This window comes from Xiphias gladius, chromosome 19 (genome assembly GCF_016859285.1).
Source record: "Xiphias gladius isolate SHS-SW01 ecotype Sanya breed wild chromosome 19, ASM1685928v1, whole genome shotgun sequence".
NCBI classification, from domain to species: Eukaryota; Metazoa; Chordata; class Actinopteri; order Istiophoriformes; family Xiphiidae; genus Xiphias; species Xiphias gladius.
This window is the reverse complement of record NC_053418.1, coordinates 13,113,537-13,137,097: the sequence shown is the minus strand read 5'-3', so window position 1 is coordinate 13,137,097 and position 23,561 is coordinate 13,113,537. Positions and strand designations below refer to the sequence as shown.

The following is a 23,561-nucleotide window of genomic DNA, read 5'->3' as shown; positions in this document are numbered from 1 at the left end:
ACAGACATGTATGACGGGGGTCAGTGGGGTTTTTGCCCCGGGAAGCCTCTGGGCGGTTCGTCTCCCATCATGTAGCCTGATCATCAGGCCCCGACAGGAGCTTGTGCGGAGCCGGCTAACATGATCCAGCCTCGTCCAGTCCTTCGGGCTGACCTACAGCCTGGCGTACAACTGGTCAGTGTTAAGCAAGCGCCCTCTGCTGGCGCTAGTCACCACCTACAGGACAAACCAGTTTGTTTTGTTTCCAGGTTCACTTAAACATGGCCGCCCTAGCAACCACAGGGTGCGCTGATAAACATTGCTCGGTAGCTATCATTTACTGCACTTCTTCCAAAAAATTCAGTCGACCCCATTTTAATTCTGTTAAATGTTGAAAACCGAGTTCGGTCGGACGACTGGCGAGCTAGCGTTCGCTAAGCTAATGCTCAGAATTAGAGTAGAGGGAAGACGCTTGCTAAATGTATGGTTTTGTTTTGCGCACGTTAGCCAATGACATGATTTGTAATTCTATCGTTATTGATTAATTACATTATTTTGGAGTGTTTTCCCGGTGTTTTGTAAGATATTTGGTAAGGTATTTCGTAGTGCCCCCACCAGCGCCCCTCCGATAATGGCTGCATCGTGCGTTACTCGGTTATCCCGCAGCGTCCGGCAGCCCTTCCTCACAGCATCCCCGGTCGGCGGTGACGGTGCGGATCACGGGCCGGCCAGACAGAGAGCCGCGCAGTTCCTCAGGGAAGCCGAGAGGAACAGGAGGCAGTAAGTGAAGCCGTTCGGGGGTTTCATTCATATTTAGCTCGAAAAACCCTCGGACACTTACCTATAACTGCAGTGATGCAGTGGGTGCACGAAATGACAGCAACACCCAACAATAAACGAAATCCAACATTACCACAAACTACAGCCTCAAAATAAACTACACCAAATAAGATTTACACTTTATATGAGCTTCCAAATGTGTTGGATTGCATCATAGTATATGGTGTTTGTTTTGTTTTGTCCAGCCCTGTGTTTCTTCTGTGTTTTTTGTGTCACACATTATTTTAATACAAGGAGTAAGATCATTTTATATATTGGCTCGACAATGGCAAGAACACATTCAATGTTGCTGAGACACCACTATAGATGAGACAAGAAAAAGCCATGTTATACTTTTACTATCACGTCTGATGCAATCAAAAGTTGACAGAAAAGTAAGGCACATTCCTTATTTGTGCTGTATTCATGTAACTAATCACTAAACCACTGCAACATATCAAATCTATTCTTGAACTTTGTGAGGACTGGAAACCTTAATATCAGTGTGTCTTTACGCCCGCTTATCTTTTATCCTCCCTCCTCACAGAATTGAAAAGTTGGAAAAAGAGAGGACGCTGAGTGGTCAGTGCAGAAAGAATGGCTGGACAGACGTGTTGGGAGAACTTCAGGAGTACGAGAAAGTGCTGGAGGAAGAGAGAAATGCAGACAGTGAGTCTTGATTTGTATTACACTAGCCTTGTATTTCCCCTAGACACTTGTGGGGGTGAGGTGGGGTGCTTGCATGTTTCAGTCAACACATTTAAATCAGAAAGTATTTTTAAAAAATTGGACTTTTTAACATACTTCATATTTAGATGCACAGTCACACACCAGCCTGTCGTCTGCCCTGTCCATCTCATACGTAAGTTGTGTTATTAAGCAGAGACAAACCTTAAAATGACTATGAATGAAATAATAATCAGATTTTTTTTTTCTTCCTTAAGAGATGAATCTTCGAAAGCAATTGGTGAAGATTCATAATGGCGTGAGGAAGTTTCAGAGACAGCTAATAGATGTGAAGCCAACTCCTGAGCGTAAGTAATTTCAGGGAATTCACTGCTTCTTTGTGGGGACATTTGTGTTATCAGTATTGTTACCATTCTACTCTATCCATATAACAGGCGCGGCAAATTGAATGCACTGTTCAATAAAACAGCTGTGGTTTTTAATCAAGTGTTTTGCATTTCCTCTTGTGTTTTCAGTGATTGAAAGACTGAAGGAAATAATGTCAGAGGTGGAAATCTCAATCAACATCCTAAAAGAGGAACAGCGCTCACGGTAACAGGATCCACTAAGCAAATGAGGAACAAGCTAGACTTACTATCAGGAAAAAAAAAGACAGAGATATGACGTGATTCACTTTATCACAATAGCCCTTCAACAAATAGTATCTTTAACTTATATTGTTAAATATTTTTTGAGACCATGTCAAAGAAGTTTTGACTCAGTCCTAGTTGGTTGTAATATTTTGTCCTCTGCTAATAAGCAAGAAATCAGCAAAACAATTACAGCAGGTAAAAGTAAACAAAAAGTACAAGGATATTTACACTGCAGTAGCCAAGCAATTACAAATGACCATAAACAAACAACCACTTGCATTTATGTCAGTGCTCCAGATCAGGAATAATTACATAAACTGTAATAAAAATATTATGAATAATTGTCCTTTGTGTTTCTCTGCTCCTCTCAGCTTTGAGGAACTTCTGAAGGAGGAGAGGACATGCAGACAGGAGATCACTACTTATGAGAAGAGGATTGAGAACTGGAGCCTTGCTGTCAAATCAGACCCCAAACTACCCACAGCTCCCACCGTTAAGGTCAGTCTCTCTTCCTCCTCCCATCTTCCTCCTTTCTGTATTTTCTCTGTTGTCCATCATTTATGCAATGAAAAGAGGATGTGTTTGAGTATCGAATCTTAGAATTAGAGTGTGATAGATAAATATCACAAGATGTTACTGTTTTTGAGCTCAGTTGATGGCAAAAACCCGTCTCTGCACACAAGAGTGTTTCTGTAGTTCATAAGAAAGTCTTTGTAATCTGTTTTACATAATAGTAGGGGTTGACAGAAAAATATATATCTTGTTCCCAGTGACTTTTTTCGGAATGCATTTAGAAGTCTTACTCATTCAGCCCTTCTTTCATGGCTTTATCTTTTCCATAAGACCAGACCCCCAGACAGAGATCTCCCTGCAGAGGTCAGAGCACTGGAGGCTTTCCTGCAGAGGACAGGAGGCCCTTATGGTGGCTGGGACCAATATGACCACCAAGCCTTCCTTCAAGTAAGACATTATTGTTATTCTGCCTCAATATAATGTGTTGTAATGGAAGGTGATTGTTTCCGATCACCTTCCACAATGTTTTGCTTCAGGCAAATTCAGCAGATGCCAAGCCAAAGGTCGACTGCCGCAAGATTCTTATCAGATTTGCTCTAATCTGCTTGATTTACAGGTCTGGACAAAGCATAGTGGGCAACCAGCCTACAGGAAGGAGGCAAAACTTTACCTGCCTGGTAAAACATTGGAAGAGATAGAGCAACACAAGGACTGGCATCAGGAGCTGATCTATCTACAGGACAGAAAGAGAGAGGTACAGACCTTCGACAAAACATGTACCAGCTCAATAGGAAGGCAAACCTTATTTAAATAGGGACATGGTAAACAAAACCGTCCTCATCAAGCTGTGAGCATCACAAGAGTGGGCATGGCCAGATGTAAATGAAGAAAAAGCAACACGACTGTGTATTTAAAAAATGAGTTGAATCCAGATCATAGGTATTTTACTGTGGAGGGCTAACAAGCTGCTAATTTTTTTTGAAAACCTAATTCCACCACCAGTTACTTTAGTTAGTGGCCCACGTTGAGTCAGAGAGGAGGAGAACTTGCCTTGGCCTTTTTGTTATATATTCAATATAGTTACACTTTTACTATAAAGTCATTGGCCTACAATAGTATGCCTACAGTGCTCATTCCGTTAACTTTTATCAGAACCGTCTTTATTAGATATAAACATGATACAGCTGGGAGATCAGAAAGATCTGTGGTACAGACCTCTAAATATTTTGGGGTACTTGTCCTCATACCATACTCAGGCTATCCAGCGGTGGAAAGCCAGCAAGCATCAAGAACGCCAGACCAGAATACAGAGTCAGGAGGAGGCAGAGGAGGCAGAAAGGAGGGAGAGGGAGGCCAAGTGCCAGGCCCAGCAACACAGGTGAGTCCAAAGTAGAATAGAATAAAAGACAGAAAGACGAGGGAGAGCAAACATTGGTTCCATGGCTAAAGCAGTGAAATGTAGCCCCAAGTCATAAGATCCCATGAGCATGATGAGCATCCAAAGCGCTTGTTTGGTCACCTTAAAACAAGGTGAGCTTGGTGGCTTAATGTTTCTCATGGTCTTTGTTATTGTCACATTTTAGTGTGTTCTATCCTCTTCCATTGTAGGACTGAGGAGGAGAGAAGGGAAGCAGCACAGCGAATGGAGGAGTGGAGGGAAGAGAAGAGAAGGAGAGAGGAACAGGAAGAGGAGCAGAGACTGGCTGAGGAGATACAAAAGAGGAGACGGGCAAAGGTTTTTTTGCTTGTGTGTGTGTGTTGAAAGTCATGTAGCTGTGGTTATTTATTATCAGAGATAGTGCTTCTGTACTGGTATGTACTTACTAGTGTGTTTATGAGACTGTGTAATTTGGTTTGCATGAAAATCAATGTACATACAGAGCAACAGGTGATGTAAACAGCTGCACGGTTGGTGCCCTCAACAGGTATTTGCCTTTAACAATCAAAGTGATTTCTGTTTTATCAGGAAGAGCGTCGCCGGCAGCTGGAAGTGAAGCTGACCATTGAGGAGCAGCTACGACTGAGGAGACAGGAGGAGGAGGAACAAGGGAGGAGGAGGAGAGAGGAGGAACAGAGGGAGATTGATGAGAGGAAAAGGGAGGCAGCGAAGAGCATCAAACGCTTTAACAAAAGGGTATGAAATCTGAGAATCACAGGGACATCAACCCAGAGTGCCTGGTGTTACCACTTTTGTTATCTGAGACTGTGATGTGATGTATTTTTAGGGATGTGAGATGTGACCACTTTTTCAAATGGTGGTGGTTGGTCAATACTGTGTAAAATACAAAGGTTTATCTTTGCTTTTCTGCAGGATCTTCACAAGGTGGAGGCAAAACTTCAGGAGAAAGAGCTGAAGGAAAAAGAGGAAAAGGAAAGACAGAGGAGAATCGCTGCTAAGTTGAAGGAGAAGGTAAGGGTTGCACTGTGACCAAGTCAGACTGTCGAAGGAAACGTTTCAATCACAAAAGCTGAAAATCTTTAAATTCTTAGGAAAAGGTTGATGTTTATTTGTTCCTCATTCAGGTGGATGGTCACGTCAGCAGAGACTCTTCCAGGCTTACCCGTCCCACTAAGGGATGTGAGGAGCGAATGAAACACATTGGACCTTCAGGAGGAGGGCCCCTCCTACAGATGTTTCACAGGTCTAATTTACACTGCTCTTTTTTAGTCACTGGGTCTCTATTAAGGATTGTTTTAGGTAATATTAGTCGATTGCTTGCCGAGTCACTGAAATCTTCTCTCGTTTTGTTACAGAGCTGTTCCAACTTGGAGGCAAGGCCTGTGATGAGCAACAATGGAAGCCAACTGAACTGTCTCGCAAAGCATTCAGAAAGTCAGAAATTAGATTAGGTTTGCTGCTGTTTGAGGTTTTTTACAGTCTATGAATTTACAAAACTGGTATTTTAGATAAAAGCTTTGTCATTACAGTTGTGATGGAAATTCAATAAAGTCGGTTGAGACCAAGTTGTGTTTGTGGATTTTATTGAAGCCTTTGCAAAGGGATCAACACAGTGAGAAGAGATCACAAAGTGTCAATGCAGAGCAGTGCCATCATTAGGTTTTTATAGAAAACAACAAAAAACTTATGTCTGTCACTAAGGCAGAGAGAGCGGAGTTGACAGGCGAGTGGGGAGAGGATGAGAAAGAACTGTCTTCCAGGGTCAGGTCAGGGAGAGGTAAAAGAGAGGCCTCTGGAATGTGAGATTAGCGGGTAACTCCTTAGCAGAGCTGGGTCAGGATGGTTGGATGGAGGTCACACACATGGTTACACAAGAGTACAATGGATTCTTTCACTTGCAAGCTGTGTCAAGCATACATTTGTAAAATTTTCTGATCTCCAGTGGTGGAATGTAACTAAGTACATTTATTCCAGTTCTGTACTTAAGTGCAAATTTGAGTTACTTGCACTTTACTTGTGTATTTTCCTTTCATGCCATTTTATACTTCTACCCTACTACATTTCAGAGGGAAATGTTGTACTTTTTACTCCACTATACATTTATCTGACACCTTTAGTTTCTAAGTTACTTTACAAATTTACAAGTTTACTTTATAAATTACGATTTTTGCTTACAGTTATAAAACAAGATGCTTTGTGAAAGATAAAACTACCCAACCGTATATACAAGTACAGCTGAAACGATTAGTTGATTGACAGAAGATTAATTGGCAACCACTTTGATAATCATTTAAGTTACTTTCCAGGTAAAAATGTCAAACGTCATGGTTCTGGCTTCTCAAATGTGAGGATTTTGTGCTTTTTCTTTTAATTTTTAAAATTTATTTTGAATAACCTTGAGGTTTGGACTTACTTGTTGGACAAAAGGTGAAGGTGTCACTGGGGGATCTGGGTATTGGTGAGGGGCATTTATCACTATTTTTTTTAATGTTTTTATAAACCAAACAATACATGAATGAATCAAGAAAATAATCAGCAGACTAATCCATAATGCAAAATAATCAGTAGTTGAGTAATAGTATAACATTATATATAATATTATGATAGGATAACACTCTGGTCTGGTCTATTTTCCCTGTTAAAATGTAGTGAATGTTCTGGGAGACTAGTAAATGTAATTGGGCATTCACAGCTTCCCAGCAGTATGTATCGTGGAATATCAATAAATTCAATCTAAAGAAGACAATCTGTATAATGTGGACTGATTGTGTCTTTAATAAACACCTTTTCTGCACATTGCTCTGTAATATGAGGTTTTATTTTGAAAAACAAACTTACCGGAAAAGAATCCTCATAGGTGCGGATGCAAAGATGGCGGAAGAGGAGAGCCAGTTTGAAGAATTTGAGCAAATAGACTTTTTAAGAGATCGACATGTACGATTCTTCCAGAGAACACTTCAGGTGTTACCCGAGAGATATGCCTCGCTGGAAACTACCAGGTAAGTTTACTGGAACGAAAAACGCTGCTCCAGTTTAAATGTGTTGTTGAGGAACTTGACTAGCATCCGAGCTAGCTGGGGTTCACCAGCCGTTTTGAATGGAGGCTAATGCTACTTAGCTTAGCGTGCTTGCTAATATCAGCCAGGGTAGTGAAGTTGTGACAGACTGGAGTAAAACAGGAAACTAACTGTACAGCGGGGCACGACGCCCTGTGAAACTTAGTAGTCAGCATTTGTAGGTTATAGTATGATGGGAATATGGCTGATTTGAAAGTGAACTTCATGATAAATGGACTGTAAAGTTGGTCAAGTTCTTCGTTTGTAAACTTAAACATCTCTCCAGTTTGCTCAGCTACCTTAGGCAGCTGAATTTAACCAACGGCAAAGTGTGAACTACTCAGGCTGTTTAAACTTTTTTTTAAAACGTTGGTTTGAATTGGGTTTTATCATCCAGTAATCTAATGTGACGGTTCACTGCCACAGTTAACACTGACGCTGATTTGTTGCACGGCTCTCACCACGCAGTCATAGTTCTTGTGGCTCCATTAATCTTAAATGAGTGAAAATGAATAAGATTCCTCTCTGCCTTCTTTCCAGGTTAACTATCATATTTTTTGCCCTGTCCGGTCTCGATGTGCTGGATGCCCTCGATGTCATTGACAGGAACGTCATGATTGAATGGATCTACTCACTACAGGTTTTGCCCACAGAGGACCGTAAGTCTCATATCTTCTCACTTTTTCCACACCTGCAAAAATAAGCTGACTTTAAACTGTTATTTATAAAGGTTTGCACTAAAAGTATTCATTCCCAATACGAATGGCGTAGCATAGGTTAATGTGAAACAGCAAATCAAAAGGTTGATGTCAAAGCAACTAACTAAATCAGGAGTAAGCTGAATGAAGCGTAATCACCTCTGACACAGAGGACTTCAAAAAACAGGTGTTGTAATAATCAAATATGCCAACAACAAATCATCAACATAAAAACACAAATGAAGCTGTCACAGTCCGTGTTACCTTCTGCACTATAGTTTTTACCAGTGTAGTACATAAAGTCACCTACACAAAAAAACGAATTCAACAGAGTTGAAGCCTGTCAACTTCTATAACAGCGTTCCCCCGACTCAAAAATTGGCGTTGTCTAAGCCTTAAGGGAGCTGCATGAAAGATAATAATCATTGTTTTGTCTTTGTCAAAATACCGAGGATTTGGGATTTCTCTGACACTATGTGTGGACAGGAAATCCCAGTATTGTTTCAGTTTTTGAAAATGACAGCAGAAAGAATCAGTCTATGGGACTGTATTTTGAGGAATGGAGAATAGTAAAAAGGTGCTGGACTAAGGCTCTTTAATGCTGAAATGGGCAAACTTGGTTCAGACGTACATGGTTTCTAATTTCCAAGGCTAAGAGCTTAAGTTTTGGGGAGGTGTGAATGGTCACATTAAGAAAGACATAACTTTAAGCAGTTTTGTGTGGAAACAACACAAGCTGAAACAATTACCGAAACATTTGAGCTAAATTAATCTATCGATGTTATGAAATGTATCTGTGTAAGGGTCTATGGTTTCATCAGGGGTGTGAGAGAGAGGGGGAAACTAGGGGAGTGCTGGATCGGGGGCGTTTAGGTCACTGCCAGTATGGGATTTTCTGCCAGCATACATTTCAATAAGGTCTTATCACGGTGTCAAACTTCAAAAGTCTGTGAAATATTTTTATACTTTTGAAGCAGATATCAGCCTGGAGGTGTCCTCCGCACCTAACCTGTTCAAACTGTTCATCAGGGAAAGTCGGACTCTAAATTTAATTACTTGTTTTTTTTTTTTCTTTCTCCTAACAAGCCACTCTTTGCCATCTGTTCGGATGCCCAGTTAGTTAATTATTCAAGACATCAACAGAAATCATGTCAGGTTAGCCAGTGCTTGATTGGTTTCATTTTTGCTGCTGCCATATGTTTGGTGTCTGGCTGGTTTCATGTCATTAGATGTGATAATACAGCTTTAGAGGCACTTGGGATTTCCTAATGTGTCATCAATATGGAAATACATTTTTTTGGTTGGAGCTGTTGAGACTTTCAACAGTTGTTGATGGATGTGTTGTTGCTTTCCAAATGAGCGCGGGTGTGTTGAATATAAACACATTTACAGAATAATTCAGTCTATGCAAAATGCATTTTTGCCCATCAATCTACAATCAATATCCCATAATGAAGTGAAAACATGTTTTTAGACATTTTTGCAAATTTATTCAAAATAAAAACTGAAATCTCTCATTTGCAAAAGTAGTCAGTTGTACTGTCTCCCTCTGGGCGTAATTTTAAAAAAAAGAAAAAGTTTAGCACTAAGTTTTGTTTACATCATGGGTATAGTGAAAAAAATACACAAATGTTGTGGACCTTTTCTGGTTTGACTGAACACAAATTAAAAAGTGCACAAGACAAGCTCTGTAGTGCAACACAAAGAGTGTTCTATGATAAGATAAAATGAACTTTATTAATCCCACGGGGGGGAAATTTGCATCATTACAGCAGCAGTCGGATATAGACAACGGTAGGTTATCTCAGAGTCATAAATTGTGATATGATACATGACGCTGGCCACAACATTGACCTCAGAATGGTTTGTCATATGTTGAAATTGTACTAAAGCAGGCTTTTGTTGTTTTTAGTTTTGTTTGTTTGTTTGTTTGTTTTTTTTCATTTTGTAAGCGCTGGTCCAATCATGGCCACTAGATGGCAGCAGCATACTTTATTTATAGCTAGTAAATCATAAAGTTGTACATCTTTCTGGCACCTTGCTGAAGGTCAGTAAAAACAGCATGAGGCCTTGTTTGTGAGACAGTAAAACAGAGTACTGCTTCCTTGCTCCAGTTCAGCAACAGATAAATCAGAGTATTTCTTAAATCTCTTCCTGCCCCTTCTCCTGTTACTCTTTTCCAGAATCCAACCTAAGTCGCTGTGGGTTTCGAGGATCGTCACATATTGGAATTCCTTACAGCACTAAGGTACTCATCCCGGCAGCTGTAATATTACCAGTCGCTGTGATATTGTGGGAATGTGTTTTTTACATATTGAATTACTGCTCTACCACCATGGAGACATGATGTAACATTAATGCAAACCAAAAAGTTTTATTATTTTTATTTTAACTGTCTGTAGATAGCAAAATGTTTGAACTGTCTGGTTCTGTTATTGTTTTCAAACCAATTTTTTTTTCTCCAGATGTGCATTTTAATAACGATTGCATTCTCTTGTTTTTTTTTTATTTGTTTTTTTTGCCTTTCCACTGCATTTGTATGAATGATATCTCATTTTGATATATTGTTCAGGGTCCAGGTGTGCTCCATCCATATGACAGTGGCCATGTGGCTATGACCTACACTGGGCTTTGCTCACTGCTAATACTGGGAGATGACCTGAGCCGGGTCAACAAACAGGCCTGCCTGGCTGGTCTCAGAGCACTGCAGCTGGAGGACGGCAGGTCAGTACGCACCCACGCAAATTTGCACTTACACTCTGAGATATACCCGAGGTCACGTGAACATTAGCAGTCTTAACGTGGACTGATGTTAACTCACGTTAGGACCTACACCAGTAGTCGCTTCGTCCGCACGCACAAACACACACACATTATGTCATGTGTTCAAGATAACACTAGCCTCAGACCCAAATATTTCTGATTAAACACTTTTATTATTTAGCATAATGTGGCTCAAATGTCTGGATTTCTGTGTCTGTGTCTTCTTGCTTCCAGTTTCTATGCCGTGCCAGAAGGAAGTGAAAATGACATACGCTTTATCTACTGCGCAGCCAGTATCTGTTACATGCTGGATGACTGGTCAGGCATGGACATCCAGAAGGCCATTGAGTACATCAGAGGAAGTTTGGTGAGTGGATTTTAAAAACCTAGAATTGGGTATTAAACAGCGGGGAGAGGGTTAAGTTTGTTCTGCAAATCTAAACTTGTGAATGCAATGAGACCAACACGACCAAACCCTTAGAATAGAACCACTGTTTCTGCACCATTCAAAGCAGCGTCTCTACATTTGAATGAGGAGAATAGGCCACCCACCTTCAGGAGGTGGCACTCTGCCTAGAAATACTTCTTTTATAATAAATGGAGCGCGTTGAGCAGTGGATCATGGTCTTAAAGCTGCAGCAGAGGTTTGTCCTCACTACCAAGGAAAAAAGCATCAAGCTCCAAGTTTATGATGTGGCACTTGAGTGATATTTTTGTCAGATTGTTGAATGATGTTTAACTCAACCCTTACTTTAGACTCAGTGTTTGTTTTTCCGTCAGCCGTGGGTGTAGACACGTCAAAGCAGTCGGTGTGAGGGATTGTCTTCATGCTCATCATCTCAGTCTTGTACAGCTCAAGTCTCCAGAGCAGAGAGAGGGTCCAATTCACTCCTAAACTTCAGCTTATTTTAAGTTTGACATTTAACACAAGAGTGTTTCATTACATAGTTTCTTTGTTGTGTGCATGAGTGTGTATGCAACATACTCACTCTCTTTTTCACACACACACATACTAACAAAGAGGGGGAAGGGAAAAGTCTGTTAATTAACAGATAACTTTAAATCATAACTGAAGAGTATATTTATCCACTTGCCACATACTAGTGGGTGGATTTCTAAATGTCTTTGGCAAAGCAAGTTAGTTGTTGGTGACGTAAATATACATAAAGCACCGGTTGATGGGTGGTTATGTGTTACAAGGCCTGGAACAGTAGACAAGTTTACCAGCCACTCTGAAAGCTTCGCTTACATTTGGATGGCGCCAGGGATCCATTTACAAACCTTATTGTTATAGTCTGATCAGACCAGGCACACAGACAGAAAAGGATTAAACAGTGTTAGTTTTTCCCTAGTGACTGCCATCTGTTTCGTAGCTTGTGTATTTTTGTAGGAACCACTACATATGATAGGCAGTTGTTTTTCCTTGCTTCAGAACTTGTCACCGTTTCAGGAAAAATGAGGTTCTTCTGAAGCAAATGTTTAGCTTTTGCTGGTTCATGAAACCTTATTAATTTTCTTAAACCGGGTCCCCATGCGTAGTCCCGAAATAAGGTTGTAGAGCATACTCCTTTTTAGCTAATCTTTTCCCTTTAAAAAAAAAAAAAACTTGGTTTAGACTGAATTGAAGTAAAACCCATCTGGTGCCATTACCACTTCTTTCAGAGCATTTTTAGTGAAATGAAAGAGCGCCACTCAAAGGCTGCATATGAGTAAAGCCTAGACCAAAAGATCGTATTGTAGCTGTTAGATAACAAATAAGAGGTGGATTTAATTGAATAATGGTAAATTTGGCTTAACAATAGCTAATAAAATAAATAAATTTAGACTTGTGTTATTTCAAACCATCTTAGTTATCCTTTTAAAGCAAGAGGTTACTGTCCGCTCAGGACCCAGAGCTTTGCTTGTCTGTGTATCCTGAATGACATCATTTAATTTTTAACAGCCTGGTTGATTGCAACACAATTTAATGCAAGAAAGAAGGAAAAATAAAATATGTCAAGTTAGCATGCAAATTAAAGGTGCATCCAGTTGTGACCTGAACAAATGGGAAGCCTCAAGATTAATTTTGCCTTTCATCTTTTAGCCTTTCTTCTATTTGAATGGTTTTTGTTTCTGTTCTTTCCACAGTCATACGACAGTGGGTTTGGCCAGGGAGCTGGGCGAGAGTCACACGGTGAGCATGATCAGCCTCTAATGGTTTTTTTGCATATTTACAGATATCAGAAATGTGAGTTTGAAATTTCTATGAGCATTGGAGGGATGGCATGTTAAATCACAGCCGTAAGAGTAAAAAGAGTAAAAGGTCTAATGTATAATTTGGTTTTTAAATCAAAAGGTTAATATCAGATCAAAAGGTTTGTCTGTGTGTGTCGTGGTAGAGGGCATGAAAGTGGCTGATGGGAGTAACTGGTTTAAAGGATTAGCCATTAGAATTCATCTCTGTTAATACATTGTCCTCATTAATCCCTACCCCACTCAAATTAAGCCTTATTATTCTGACACAAAAGCCTTCATCCTACGTATACACACACATTTAAAGGTACTGCTTTGAACATATCCATAGTCACCTTGTTGACATGGTTAGAGGTTCCATTTCCCATTTAATTTTAAACCGTGAGTGTGTATATTAAATCTAATGAATTAAAACTGCTTGAAGGGGCAGATCCTAGCGCATCGTGGTAATTTCCCTCCTTGCGATAAATTCAACTTGTTCAACCTGTGATTACCGGCTTCAGTGAAACTCGGCTCTCTTCTGCAAGCCAGCCAGCTTGCTGTCTTAAGGCCTGATTACATATCAGTAGAGAGATACAGTAAATGCCCGTTACCCATCAACCCTTGAAGAGTGTTTTTGTTGAGCACCAAGACATCCCACACTGTGTGGGGTAAATGCGTACAGATTTTTCTCACTGTTTTTGTAGATAATTACATTTAAGCCACTGTGTAGTTCAACGTGTGAAACATGGTATTACAGACACTGTGTGCAAGGGAAAGAAACGAACTCTCTCTAGTATATAGTATATTAGTACCTTTTTGATCCAGTCTTTTTGTGTGTGTGTGTGTGTGTGTGTGTGTGTGTGTGTGTGTGTGTGTGTGTGTGTGTGTGTGTGTGAGAATATATCTATATCTATATCTATATCTATATATAAATAGATAGATAGATAGATAGATATGTATAGATAGATATGTATAGATATGTATAGATAGATAGATAGATATAGAGATATGTATAGATAGATAGATAGATAGATAGATAGATAGATAGATAGATATAGAGATAGAGATATGTATAGATAGATAGATAGATAGATATAGAGATAGAGATATGTATAGATAGATAGATAGATAGATATAGAGATAGAGATATGTATAGATAGATAGATAGATAGATATAGAGATAGATATCTATATATACATACACATACATGTGTGTGTGTGTATTTAGATATAGATATAGATATATGTATAAAAATTTTGTCATAAAGCATACTGTATGATTGTCTTAAACCTAGTGTATTAGAGTAAATTGGTTTTGGATTCCCCACAACTGTGTTTGACCCAGATTTATACTTATTCCCTCAGTTCTTCTTTTGCTTCACGCAAATAGTGAGCTAGACATTGTTGATTAGAGATAAGTCTAACACCATGGAAGATTTTCACCCCTGACCTACACTCTTCAACCCACGTTTTTTTTTTCTTTCCTTCCCTAACACACAGACACACACAAAAACAGATAAGCAGCCAGGGATGGTAGTAATGTTAAGGGCTGAGTTAAAGTCATGATAATGGAGGCTGGTGACAGTCGGGCTGTAGAAGGTGATGGATAGCTGCTGCTTGTGGCTCTACCGATAAGAGCCTATCGTCAATCAACATAGACACTCATGTTTGTTTGAATCTAGCTGTAAAGAAACTCTGCTTTCAGTTCCTAACTTTAAAGTTATAATTCTGGTGAAGAACTCACAATATCACCCCAATCAAATGTAAAAGGGCCTGCACAAACCATCTTCATTCTACTCAAATGTCTTCAGTTATTTAGCAGAAAAGTATAAAAATGCAGCCATTTTCCTCACTAGCCCGCATTTCTATTCATTAATACAAAACATAAGATAGCTCCACATTGTCATTACTTCCAAGGAAAGGTGGAAAGTGAGAGCAGCAACATGCTATCAAGTATCTGGCAATGAAAGGGACCACACGCAGACACGCCCTCTGTTTTTACTGCATTGCCAAGTATTCATCTTGTTGTCTGTCATCAAAACATGTCAGGGTGAACCACTGTAACTTTAATCCGTTGTTAGAAGTCAGTAGTCTCATTCAATTGGATTAATTTGTGTTATGCACGGTCCATATCCAGAGTATGTGTGACATGCACCTGCCTGTGTGTGTGTGTCCAGGTGGGTGGACGTACTGCGCCATAGCCTCTCTGTGTCTGATGGGTCGATTGGAGGAGGCGCTGAGTCAGCGGGAGCTGGACAGAATCCGTCGCTGGTGTATCATGAGGCAGCAGTGCGGCTTCCACGGGCGCCCCAACAAGCCTGTAGACACGTGCTACTCCTTTTGGGTGGGAGCTACACTAGAGGTACAGACTGGTGCAACAGACACGGAAATATTCACACATGCACCCCTGCATGTGTTAACTTGTTTAGTTCATTTAAGTGTTTTACCCCTGATTTTCTGCACTTCAGTCACGTTTTTTCATGGGAAAAGAGAATTTCTCAAAATAGGACAGAAATATACTCGCATAGTCTAAACAACTGGGTGTATTGTCCACATCCACACACACACACCCGAAAAATACCTGTGAGCAAACCTTTCAGCATGTGGGTCATAACTATGCCAGGGGTACATGTATGCAAACCCATGATCCAGAAAACTATGAGCTAAATAACGATGAGTAAGCCAGGGATAAACACACACGCAGACTTGTTCCACTCTCCCCATGGGGACACTCATGAGCCCCCTACCCTAACCTTAACCTAAACTTAATTCTAACCTTAACCCTAAAACCAAGTCTTAACCCTCAAAAAGTAGTGTCTACCCATGGGGACCTCAATTTTTGTCCCCACGGCTTTGTCCCCATGGGTTAGTGTGCATTCAGGTTAAAATCCCCAGCGGGATATAAGAACACGTACATACACCCACGCACACACGCACATGAACACAAGAAGACACATTTCAGGAAAACTGTGAATTTTGGGGTGAAACTGTGCCAGAGGGACCATCGCGCACACTTAAACAAAATATTTGTATATGGCAAACATTGACGCTTGATGTTGTCTCCACTAATATCTGTAAAAATAGAGAGTATCATGTGTTTGATCATTGATTGCAGTAACCCACTTTTGTGAAATGAAAAGCAGTGATATCAATGGATAATTACATTTGAGCCACTGTGTAGCTCAACGTGTGAAACATGGTATACTCTCACTGTGTATGTATTCAGTGTGGTCGGCTTTTATCTCACTGTTTGCTTTATATTTCCAGCTTTTCCTTCTTTAGGCTATGTACTGTTATTTTCGGAATATTTTTCACGAATAACATACCAAGGCCCATGAGGGAAAAATAGTTACATTCAGGTGGGAATATTTGTCAAATAATAGAAAAGGGTGCTTTTAGGGTGCTTTTTAGTACCTCTTTGGTCCAATCATTTTTTATATTTAAATTTTGTTACAAATACTGTGATTGTTGCAAACCTACTGTTAGAGTAAATGGTTTTTGATTTCCCACAATTGTGTTATGATTCTGGTTCTTGATATCTCTCCAAACACAACATGCTTAGCATCTTTTAAAGTTGAAAATGTATTTTTAATTGTAAAAAGAACCAGTTGAAAATAAAACGTCTCCCTCATTCCCTTCCTTTTCTCTCACACACACTCCTGTCCCAGCTGTTAGATGTGTTCCAGTATACGAACTTTGACAAGAACAGGAGCTTCATCCTGTCCACGCAGGATCGGTTGGTGGGTGGATTCGCCAAATGGCCGGACAGCCATCCAGGTAAATGATTTGACTTGCAGACGTGGATATTACAGGAACGTCTTGGAATAGATGCTCACAGACATCAGAGGGAGTTCAAATAAAAAGACATCACGGGAAAGCCGATTACAGAATATTGCCACGCTTGTTTAAATAGGTTTTGTGTCAGTGTTGCTGTTTTTTTTAAAATCTGTAAGGGGATTTCTTTCAAAGTAAGAGTGACGCAAATCCCATGTACCTTTTTATACTGCAATAAAGGCCACAGGAGTGGAGTGGCAGGGTGGGGTTGAATGACATGTTTTATCGTCCATCTACTGTTCAACATATTGTTTCAGTTTATTTTTCAGTAGCTTCAAAGATCTTGCATCAAGGACAAAAAGATGCTGGGAATAAGCAGTTTCAGTTTCTTTCTCTTCCTGATGAACAGTTTTTATCCTGCCATCCACAGGTGCAGAGAGGCCAGGGTGGAGTTGTGGTTGGCAGTTTTACTTGAGATCAATGGAAAAGCTCATGTAACCCTAAACCTCTATGGTGGACGTGCTTTTGTGTGTATGTGTTTGTGTGTTCTTGCTCGCCCTTGTAATGTGTAAATCTATGAGGTGATTTGCGCATAGGTTATACAGGCATTGACCAAGCCTCTTAAAACTAAAGAATTACTAAATACTAAAGGGAGTTTTGGGAGATAAAAGAAACTCTACTGCAGTATGGGTACAGATAACATAGGAGTTGGTTTCACTTTAACAGTCCAGTCATGCACAGCTACTGATGCACAGGAACTGGTCTTGGAAGATAGGAAGGTAACAATAATATTGAACAAAAGAAGGTGCTGTGTATTTGTGAAGCAGATCTGGACCAAATATGGCTGAATGTACTTTGACAGGGGCAGTTGTTATTGCCTCGAGACAGAGTAATTAAAATTTCAGCCCAATTTGAATTGCATTGAGTCTTAATCTAAAGCATCTGTCATCATGACTCGAAGAAACCACAGATCCACAGCTCTTTTCATTATCTGGCTTCATGGCTGTAAAAATAGCTGAATACAGTAAATGCCCAACGGATGGACCGCAGATCAAAATATCACATATCAAGTATTTGTAGTTGGCATTGCTCCCATAAAGAGCAATGAATTTTTAGTTTGAAAGGGTTCTGTGTTGAAAATCCATTGCCAGGTTGGTTGCTATGATTAACAACTGCGTGATGCCACATGTACAATTCAGATATCGTGAGCAAAATGCGTAGCTAGGTTCTCATGATTAGTGAAATGGTTTAACAATGGCGAATTTCATGTAATAGTGAAGGGAATGTCTTCAAGTGGCGTTAATCGATTTTTTTATATGACAGTGTATGAAACGACAGTGGAAAACAATGTGGCAATGCGAAAGTGTTCACTTGTAGTGAGGAACCTACAGAGAATTTTCAGCTGAAAAACTCTGCAGCTCAGCTTTAAAGAGATTTGTAGTGACTTTCGGCTTGTTGTTTAGTTTATAGTTTACTGTCCAGCCACTGTGCACTGCCTGCTCAGCAACAAGCAGCAGACAGACTGAGTTAGCGACTTGCTGACTGCTAACCCTCAGGAGATGGTAGAAACACAAACAGAGCTAAAAGGGACTGAATATTGGACTTACATTCATCAGGTGGCCAGAAACATGACTCCAAATAAAAAATGTTGCTTTGTAACCGCTGGATGTCTAAAGAAGCAATGGTCTGCTAACAAGTTGGCCATATCAACTTTACAGGGCGATGATATGTCAGTGTTGTGTTCACAGCTTGTTTCTGCTGCCCCCGAGTGGCCAAAAAAAATTACAAATCGCATGTTTGAAAAAGATTATAATCATCAAAAACATCGGGAATGTACACCATAATTGCACTGACAGTTTGGTTTCAAAGAAGAGTTTGGAAAAATAAGTTGTCTGTGATCCCGTGTCCAGCGGATCCGATAGTTCCAAGGGGAAACTAGCCTTTCATGGGAATGAATTGACTGTTCATTTGACAATGCGTGAAGTCCTGCACCAGCCGTAAGATGCAGCATCCTAATCAAAACCATATGATTAAAAAGCCAATACTTTTAAGTGATGCTCGGCAATAATTCAACATAATTGCTCACCGACTTTGAGTGAAATGATATCTTGATCTTACCAGGTTAATGTTCTGCAAATTTCTGTTGTCCAAATTAATAATTCTGAACAAGCTATCTACAGAAGCATCCATGTGATTGTTTCATGTATTATTTTGTATACAACTGCCATGTATCACAATTTGTGATATAAATCTTAATCAGACATATCCTTATTAAATAAATCTCATCTCAGACTTTAGACTGATCCAAACGTGTCTTCTGAACAACCTTGATTCCTTATGAGTCCTGATTGATGCAGCTAATGGTGCTTTGATTGATTCTGATGTCTGTGTCCAATCAGCTGTCGTTTCACTATAATTCAATTACTGCACCATTTACTGGCCTATACAGCTTTCACCCTAGTCCCAGGGGAGGCAAACGGCCATGGGGCCAACCTATCTGCATTATTTATATCTACTTAAAGGAGCAGTACGACAAAAACAGTGCTACTGCATAATGGTGGTTGTTATTTGAAATTAGGTTATCGTTGTATTGATTCAGTAATGGAGAGTGAGGTGACAACCATCATGTTCGTCTTATATCTGGTTATTCTGAATACTACAGGCCTGACACAGGTAGGTGCTATTGCTGTCATACATGTAACCATCTGTGACCTAATTTCTCCCTTTTACCCTCCTTTCTCTCACTCTCTCATCCCTCACTACGCTCCCCATTCCCTCCCCTCTACCTCTCTCTCTCTCTCTCCATTTCCACTCCGCCAGACCCTCTCCATGCCTACTTAGGGCTGTGCGGTCTGTCTCTGATCGGAGAGCCTAGTCTGAGGAAGGTCCACCCAGCTCTTAACATCACCCAGAGAGCCTTTCAGCACCTCCAGCAGCTGCAGCAGACATGGAGGGACAGCACTGGCAGCTGTACCAGACAGCACTGACAGCGGGATGATCCACAGGTTTGCGTCTGAACAGGTTCATTCAGGAACATCTAACAGTAGTCAGTCAAAGGCAACTGGACTTTTGCTGACTGTCTTGAAGGTGTTTGGCCACTCATCTTAGGAGCCTTCTTATTTCAGGAATCAAGAAGGTTTTTTAAGACTTCAGTTACACGGTAGTAACTTTGGGAAGCTCATTTTAAATTGATCTAAACCAACGTTTCTGTTAAGCACTTTGCACCACACTTTTTTTGCTGCCTTTTTATTAGTAGACAGTAGTAAGTAACAATGTGCATTGTGGTTTGTGGGAATAAAATTATGTGCCAGAAAGTCAAATTTGAGTCACTGGAGACTTGAAGAAATTCCAGATGCCTCAATTTTGGGTACATTTTAGATAATGACATTTTGGAAGCTTTCTGCTCCTTAGCCTCATCATCATAGTCAGCAGCGCAATCTGCTTTAAACCTTCTGCCAAGGATGAACACTACTGACTAACTTCACATGGACATAAGAAACATGCTCTAAGTAAACATTGTTCACAGTCTAAGGAGCGATGCCGAGTAGGGCTTAGGGAACATCTATATTATCTTTTTAAATGGTTGTGGAGTAACTTCAGTAGTTCGAGGTGTTTCAGCCGGCTGGTCTGATTTAATGTGAATCGACTAGCTATGCTTTTGCTGAATAATGTCCCCATATTCTATAACACAAAAAAATAAGATTAGTTTTCGTTTTTGTTGACAAACTAGTATGAGTCCAGTGGTAGTTTTGGGGGAAAATGTGGAAACTGTTGAGACGAATATTCGTGTTTCCTTTAGATTAACATTCCTACATTCTCAGACAAAATAAAAAACAATTCAAGGCACTGTCCTCCAGACAGTATATATAGTGTTTTTATGCTTCTCTCTCTTCATAACATCTCCATCCTTATATTGCTCTTGGACCTCTTGAAATCCTGGAGCTCTCCACTCCCAAAGGTGATACCAGCCTGGTAGGTTTAGTCTCTTGAGTTTCTCACTTCAGCATCCACTAGTTATACCACTGCAGGCTTTGTTCAGTTATCAAGAGAGATTTAAATGCAACTGCTGGGGTGAAATTCACTGGAAAAGCAACAAAGAGCCAACAACCCCCTCTGAGGTCAAATATAAGACTGTTGGGGGGGAAAAAAAAAACCCTGTAAAAAGAAGATTAAAAAGTAAATTTAGCTACAGCCCTTATCATTCCAGATCACAGAAAATGTAATTTATTGTTCAAAATTTTCCTCACGGTAAAAGAAAAATAGATCGGGCCTTAAGGAAGTTTGTTAAGAAAGGGAAAATCGCTTCTTTCCTGCAAGGTAGTAGCTGTCAATTCTAGCAGCAGATCCCATCCCGACATCCCCTGACTCTTGAACCTTGAACTGATCTGATCCGCCTTCCTTCACCAGCTTCCATACTCCCTTCAAGGCACTAGCTGGCCTGAAATCAATAGGAGAAAGATGAGACAGTGGTATTATAACTTGGGGATATGTATTCTTTTGAATAGCACTGGGAATTGACATGTTATTTTCAGAACAGAAGGGATGCAGGCAAAAACAAAGAACAATGTGCATTAGCAGAACGTGCCAGAGAGAGTCAGGTTACAGATACAGCTGTTATCTAACATGCTCTTCACATTCCTTTTTGTCCTGTAATGTTGACCTCCAACAAGACTTGAAGTAGGTTTGTGATACTACCATCTACCCCTTGACTCTCCATCTCTTACCCATTGTCTGCACAGACGTTTACAGGCATTGAAAGCCGCTTGCAGCTCATACCAGTGACCATCAGGCCTTCTTGCCCTTGCACTGAGCTACAAATTGGAAATTTAGAGTTTTAAATCCTAATGCGATCCTAACATGGTGACACATAGGCACTGATATCCTGAGCAGAGCCCAACCAGTTCCTCTTGCCTTCTCATCACATTTCGATTCCCAGCAAGCAACATTACCAGCTTCACAGATACCTCAAGCCCCCCTGGTGAAGCCACACCCTTTCATTATAAGACTGCTGCCACAGCAAACACCTGCTCCCTGACATAAAGAGCGAGGAGGAAACAATATCACAGAAGGTCAGAAATACAGTGGCCTGTCTGCATCATGTTACCTGCGGGAGTTTACTATGTGTAGCCCCATTTCTGACTAGATATGAAAATAATATCGCCTGCTTTTCTTTGTAACGTGTAAAATGAAGCCGTACCTGGACTCGTCTCCTTTCCCGCCAAGTTGCCCTCTTTTTCAGACTTAGAAACCAGACCAGGCAGACAGAGGAAATGAGAGAAGAGAGGAGGAGAAGTGAATAAATAAATAATTTGACCCATCTATTATTAAAAGTAAACTGTCAGAGGCTGGAATCTCTGCTCTGGACCCCGACCAAACCTCCAGTGTTAAATAGCCTTGTCTCTTTTTAGCCAACTGCGTCTTATATTGCTGAATTATTTTATGCTACTCTTTTGCCTGAGAGGCTTTGATTGAGTTACTCTTTCTGATCTAGCCCACTTCTATCCTGCTATTTTTTTTTTTTTTTTTTTTAAACAAACATTTTGTTAGTTACCACAAAAGATTTTTTTAACCTTTTGGAAAGGTGAGACGTGACTTCTGCATTGAGTCTCAGACACACACACAGCGCGATTATACAAGCTCAAAAAAATTTGCTTTTGAATTATTGATCATATAATATTCTGGTATCAATTCTTGTATAACTAAGTTATGAAATATCCTAAATCTAAATAAAGAGTTTTGCAGAGTCAAAAATGCACTGAAAGAAGACAGCAGCTGCTGCACAATCACTGTGGAGCCAGATCAATTGAAACTGAATGACATTGTTTCTCATGCATCATCTTAAGTGACTTTTACTACTGTTATGACCTCCTTCGGCTGGGTTCTGTCCTCAGCGTACACAGGCCAAATCACATGGCAAGACCACTCACGCAGACTTCACTCTGAAATGTGCCTCATGTAGCATTGTTCTGGGTCACTGCTCTCTGAAAGCTCTCTAACTTCTGATTTCACTACATGTACATCATGCTTAAATCGGGCTTAGCTAGGCTGTTTCTATGAAGAAAAACACTGAAAACACTGTTTTCTCTAGAGGGGGGAGGGTGGAAAGGTGTATCCTAAATCCATGTAAACATTCAGGAAGTGGAACACCTACTGTGTAAACTCTCATCTTTGTGAAATTCACTTATCCAGTCAGACGAACTGAAAGCTGACTGATAGAAGTCACTTGGAAAGAATTCATAGTGACAGAACCCATAAATGCTTTCTCGACTTTGAAAAGGTTGAAAGATTGGATGGATGGATCTGGCCACACCAGATTGCCACGCCACTCTGATGCTCTAGGTCCAACAGCATGAAAAGAGGGGACCGAGGCTTAACGCTTTACAGAAGGTGGCAGTGCAGGCTGTTTGGAGGGTTCAGAGATGTAAAAGGATTGTTGAAGTCTTTGGAGATGCAGCCAAAATGCCACATGTGGTCGGTCATGAACCCTTGCGCTATCACCAACTAATATACATAATGTAATAATAAATGTAATGGAATTTATTTTTTCTATGCTTTGTAGAAATATTCAGTGTAGATAAATATGTAAATGTCTATAAATATGTGACTTGTATTGTGCAAGTGCTCAATATGAAAATATGTTTACAACCACATCAGTGAGATAGTTTTTGGAAGTGGATGTGCAAATGTTCATATGTGATGTATTATAGTACTTCAGCTTTGAATTTGAGGACAATAATGTTGAATTTAGCCTGGCAGTGCATACCGTGTTAATGGTGAATAAAAGCACGTAATAACTTTTACAGTAGTTTTGGTTTCTGTGGGTTTGTGTGTGACTGAGATATTTTGTGACCTCAGATTTGCTTCTGGTATGGAGACAATGAATTAGGGGGCCCTTAAACACCTTAGGGGTGTGAATATTCTCAACAGATTTCATGGCAGACTTGATACTTGTTCTTTGGCCCACATCTTTCCAACATAATTAATTGAAATCATCCTCCGGGGACCACGAATATCGATATTCAAATTT

At 40.2% G+C, this 23,561-nt stretch overlaps 2 protein-coding genes across 2 annotated transcripts; both read left to right on the top strand.

Annotated features, from left to right (window-relative positions):
• Positions 1-284: 284 nt before the first annotated feature.
• On the top strand, positions 285-5,479 carry LOC120805523 (coiled-coil domain-containing protein 112). The gene is made up of 13 exons (XM_040155822.1): positions 285-759; positions 1,346-1,467; positions 1,743-1,832; positions 2,001-2,076; positions 2,489-2,615; positions 2,961-3,077; positions 3,247-3,384; positions 3,887-4,008; positions 4,239-4,365; positions 4,597-4,764; positions 4,942-5,040; positions 5,154-5,272; positions 5,385-5,479. Exons 1-13 carry the CDS (start codon positions 611-613, stop codon positions 5,413-5,415), a joined length of 1,485 nt encoding a protein of 494 aa, XP_040011756.1. The 5' UTR covers positions 285-610; the 3' UTR covers positions 5,416-5,479.
• Positions 5,480-6,900: 1,421 nt separating this feature from the next.
• On the top strand, positions 6,901-22,056 carry pggt1b (protein geranylgeranyltransferase type I, beta subunit). The gene is made up of 9 exons (XM_040155764.1): positions 6,901-7,028; positions 7,626-7,744; positions 9,967-10,031; positions 10,356-10,507; positions 10,781-10,913; positions 12,674-12,719; positions 14,938-15,122; positions 16,429-16,537; positions 19,355-22,056. The coding sequence occupies exons 1-9, from the start codon at positions 6,901-6,903 to the stop codon at positions 19,519-19,521; spliced, it is 1,104 nt and encodes a 367-aa protein (XP_040011698.1). The 3' UTR covers positions 19,522-22,056.
• The last annotated feature ends 1,505 nt before the right edge of the window (positions 22,057-23,561 follow it).

Coding starts and splice junctions, on each gene's coding strand:
- pggt1b (XM_040155764.1), top strand. CDS start 6,901: ATGGCGGAAGAGGAGAGCCAGTTTGAAGAATTTGAGCAAATAGACTTT. Junction 10,032..10,355: donor GAATTCCTTACAGCACTAAG/GTACTCATCCCG, acceptor TATATTGTTCAG/GGTCCAGGTGTGCTCCATCC. Junction 10,508..10,780: donor CTGCAGCTGGAGGACGGCAG/GTCAGTACGCAC, acceptor TCTTGCTTCCAG/TTTCTATGCCGTGCCAGAAG.
- LOC120805523 (XM_040155822.1), top strand. CDS start 611: ATGGCTGCATCGTGCGTTACTCGGTTATCCCGCAGCGTCCGGCAGCCC. Junction 4,366..4,596: donor AAAAGAGGAGACGGGCAAAG/GTTTTTTTGCTT, acceptor CTGTTTTATCAG/GAAGAGCGTCGCCGGCAGCT. Junction 5,273..5,384: donor CTCCTACAGATGTTTCACAG/GTCTAATTTACA, acceptor GTTTTGTTACAG/AGCTGTTCCAACTTGGAGGC.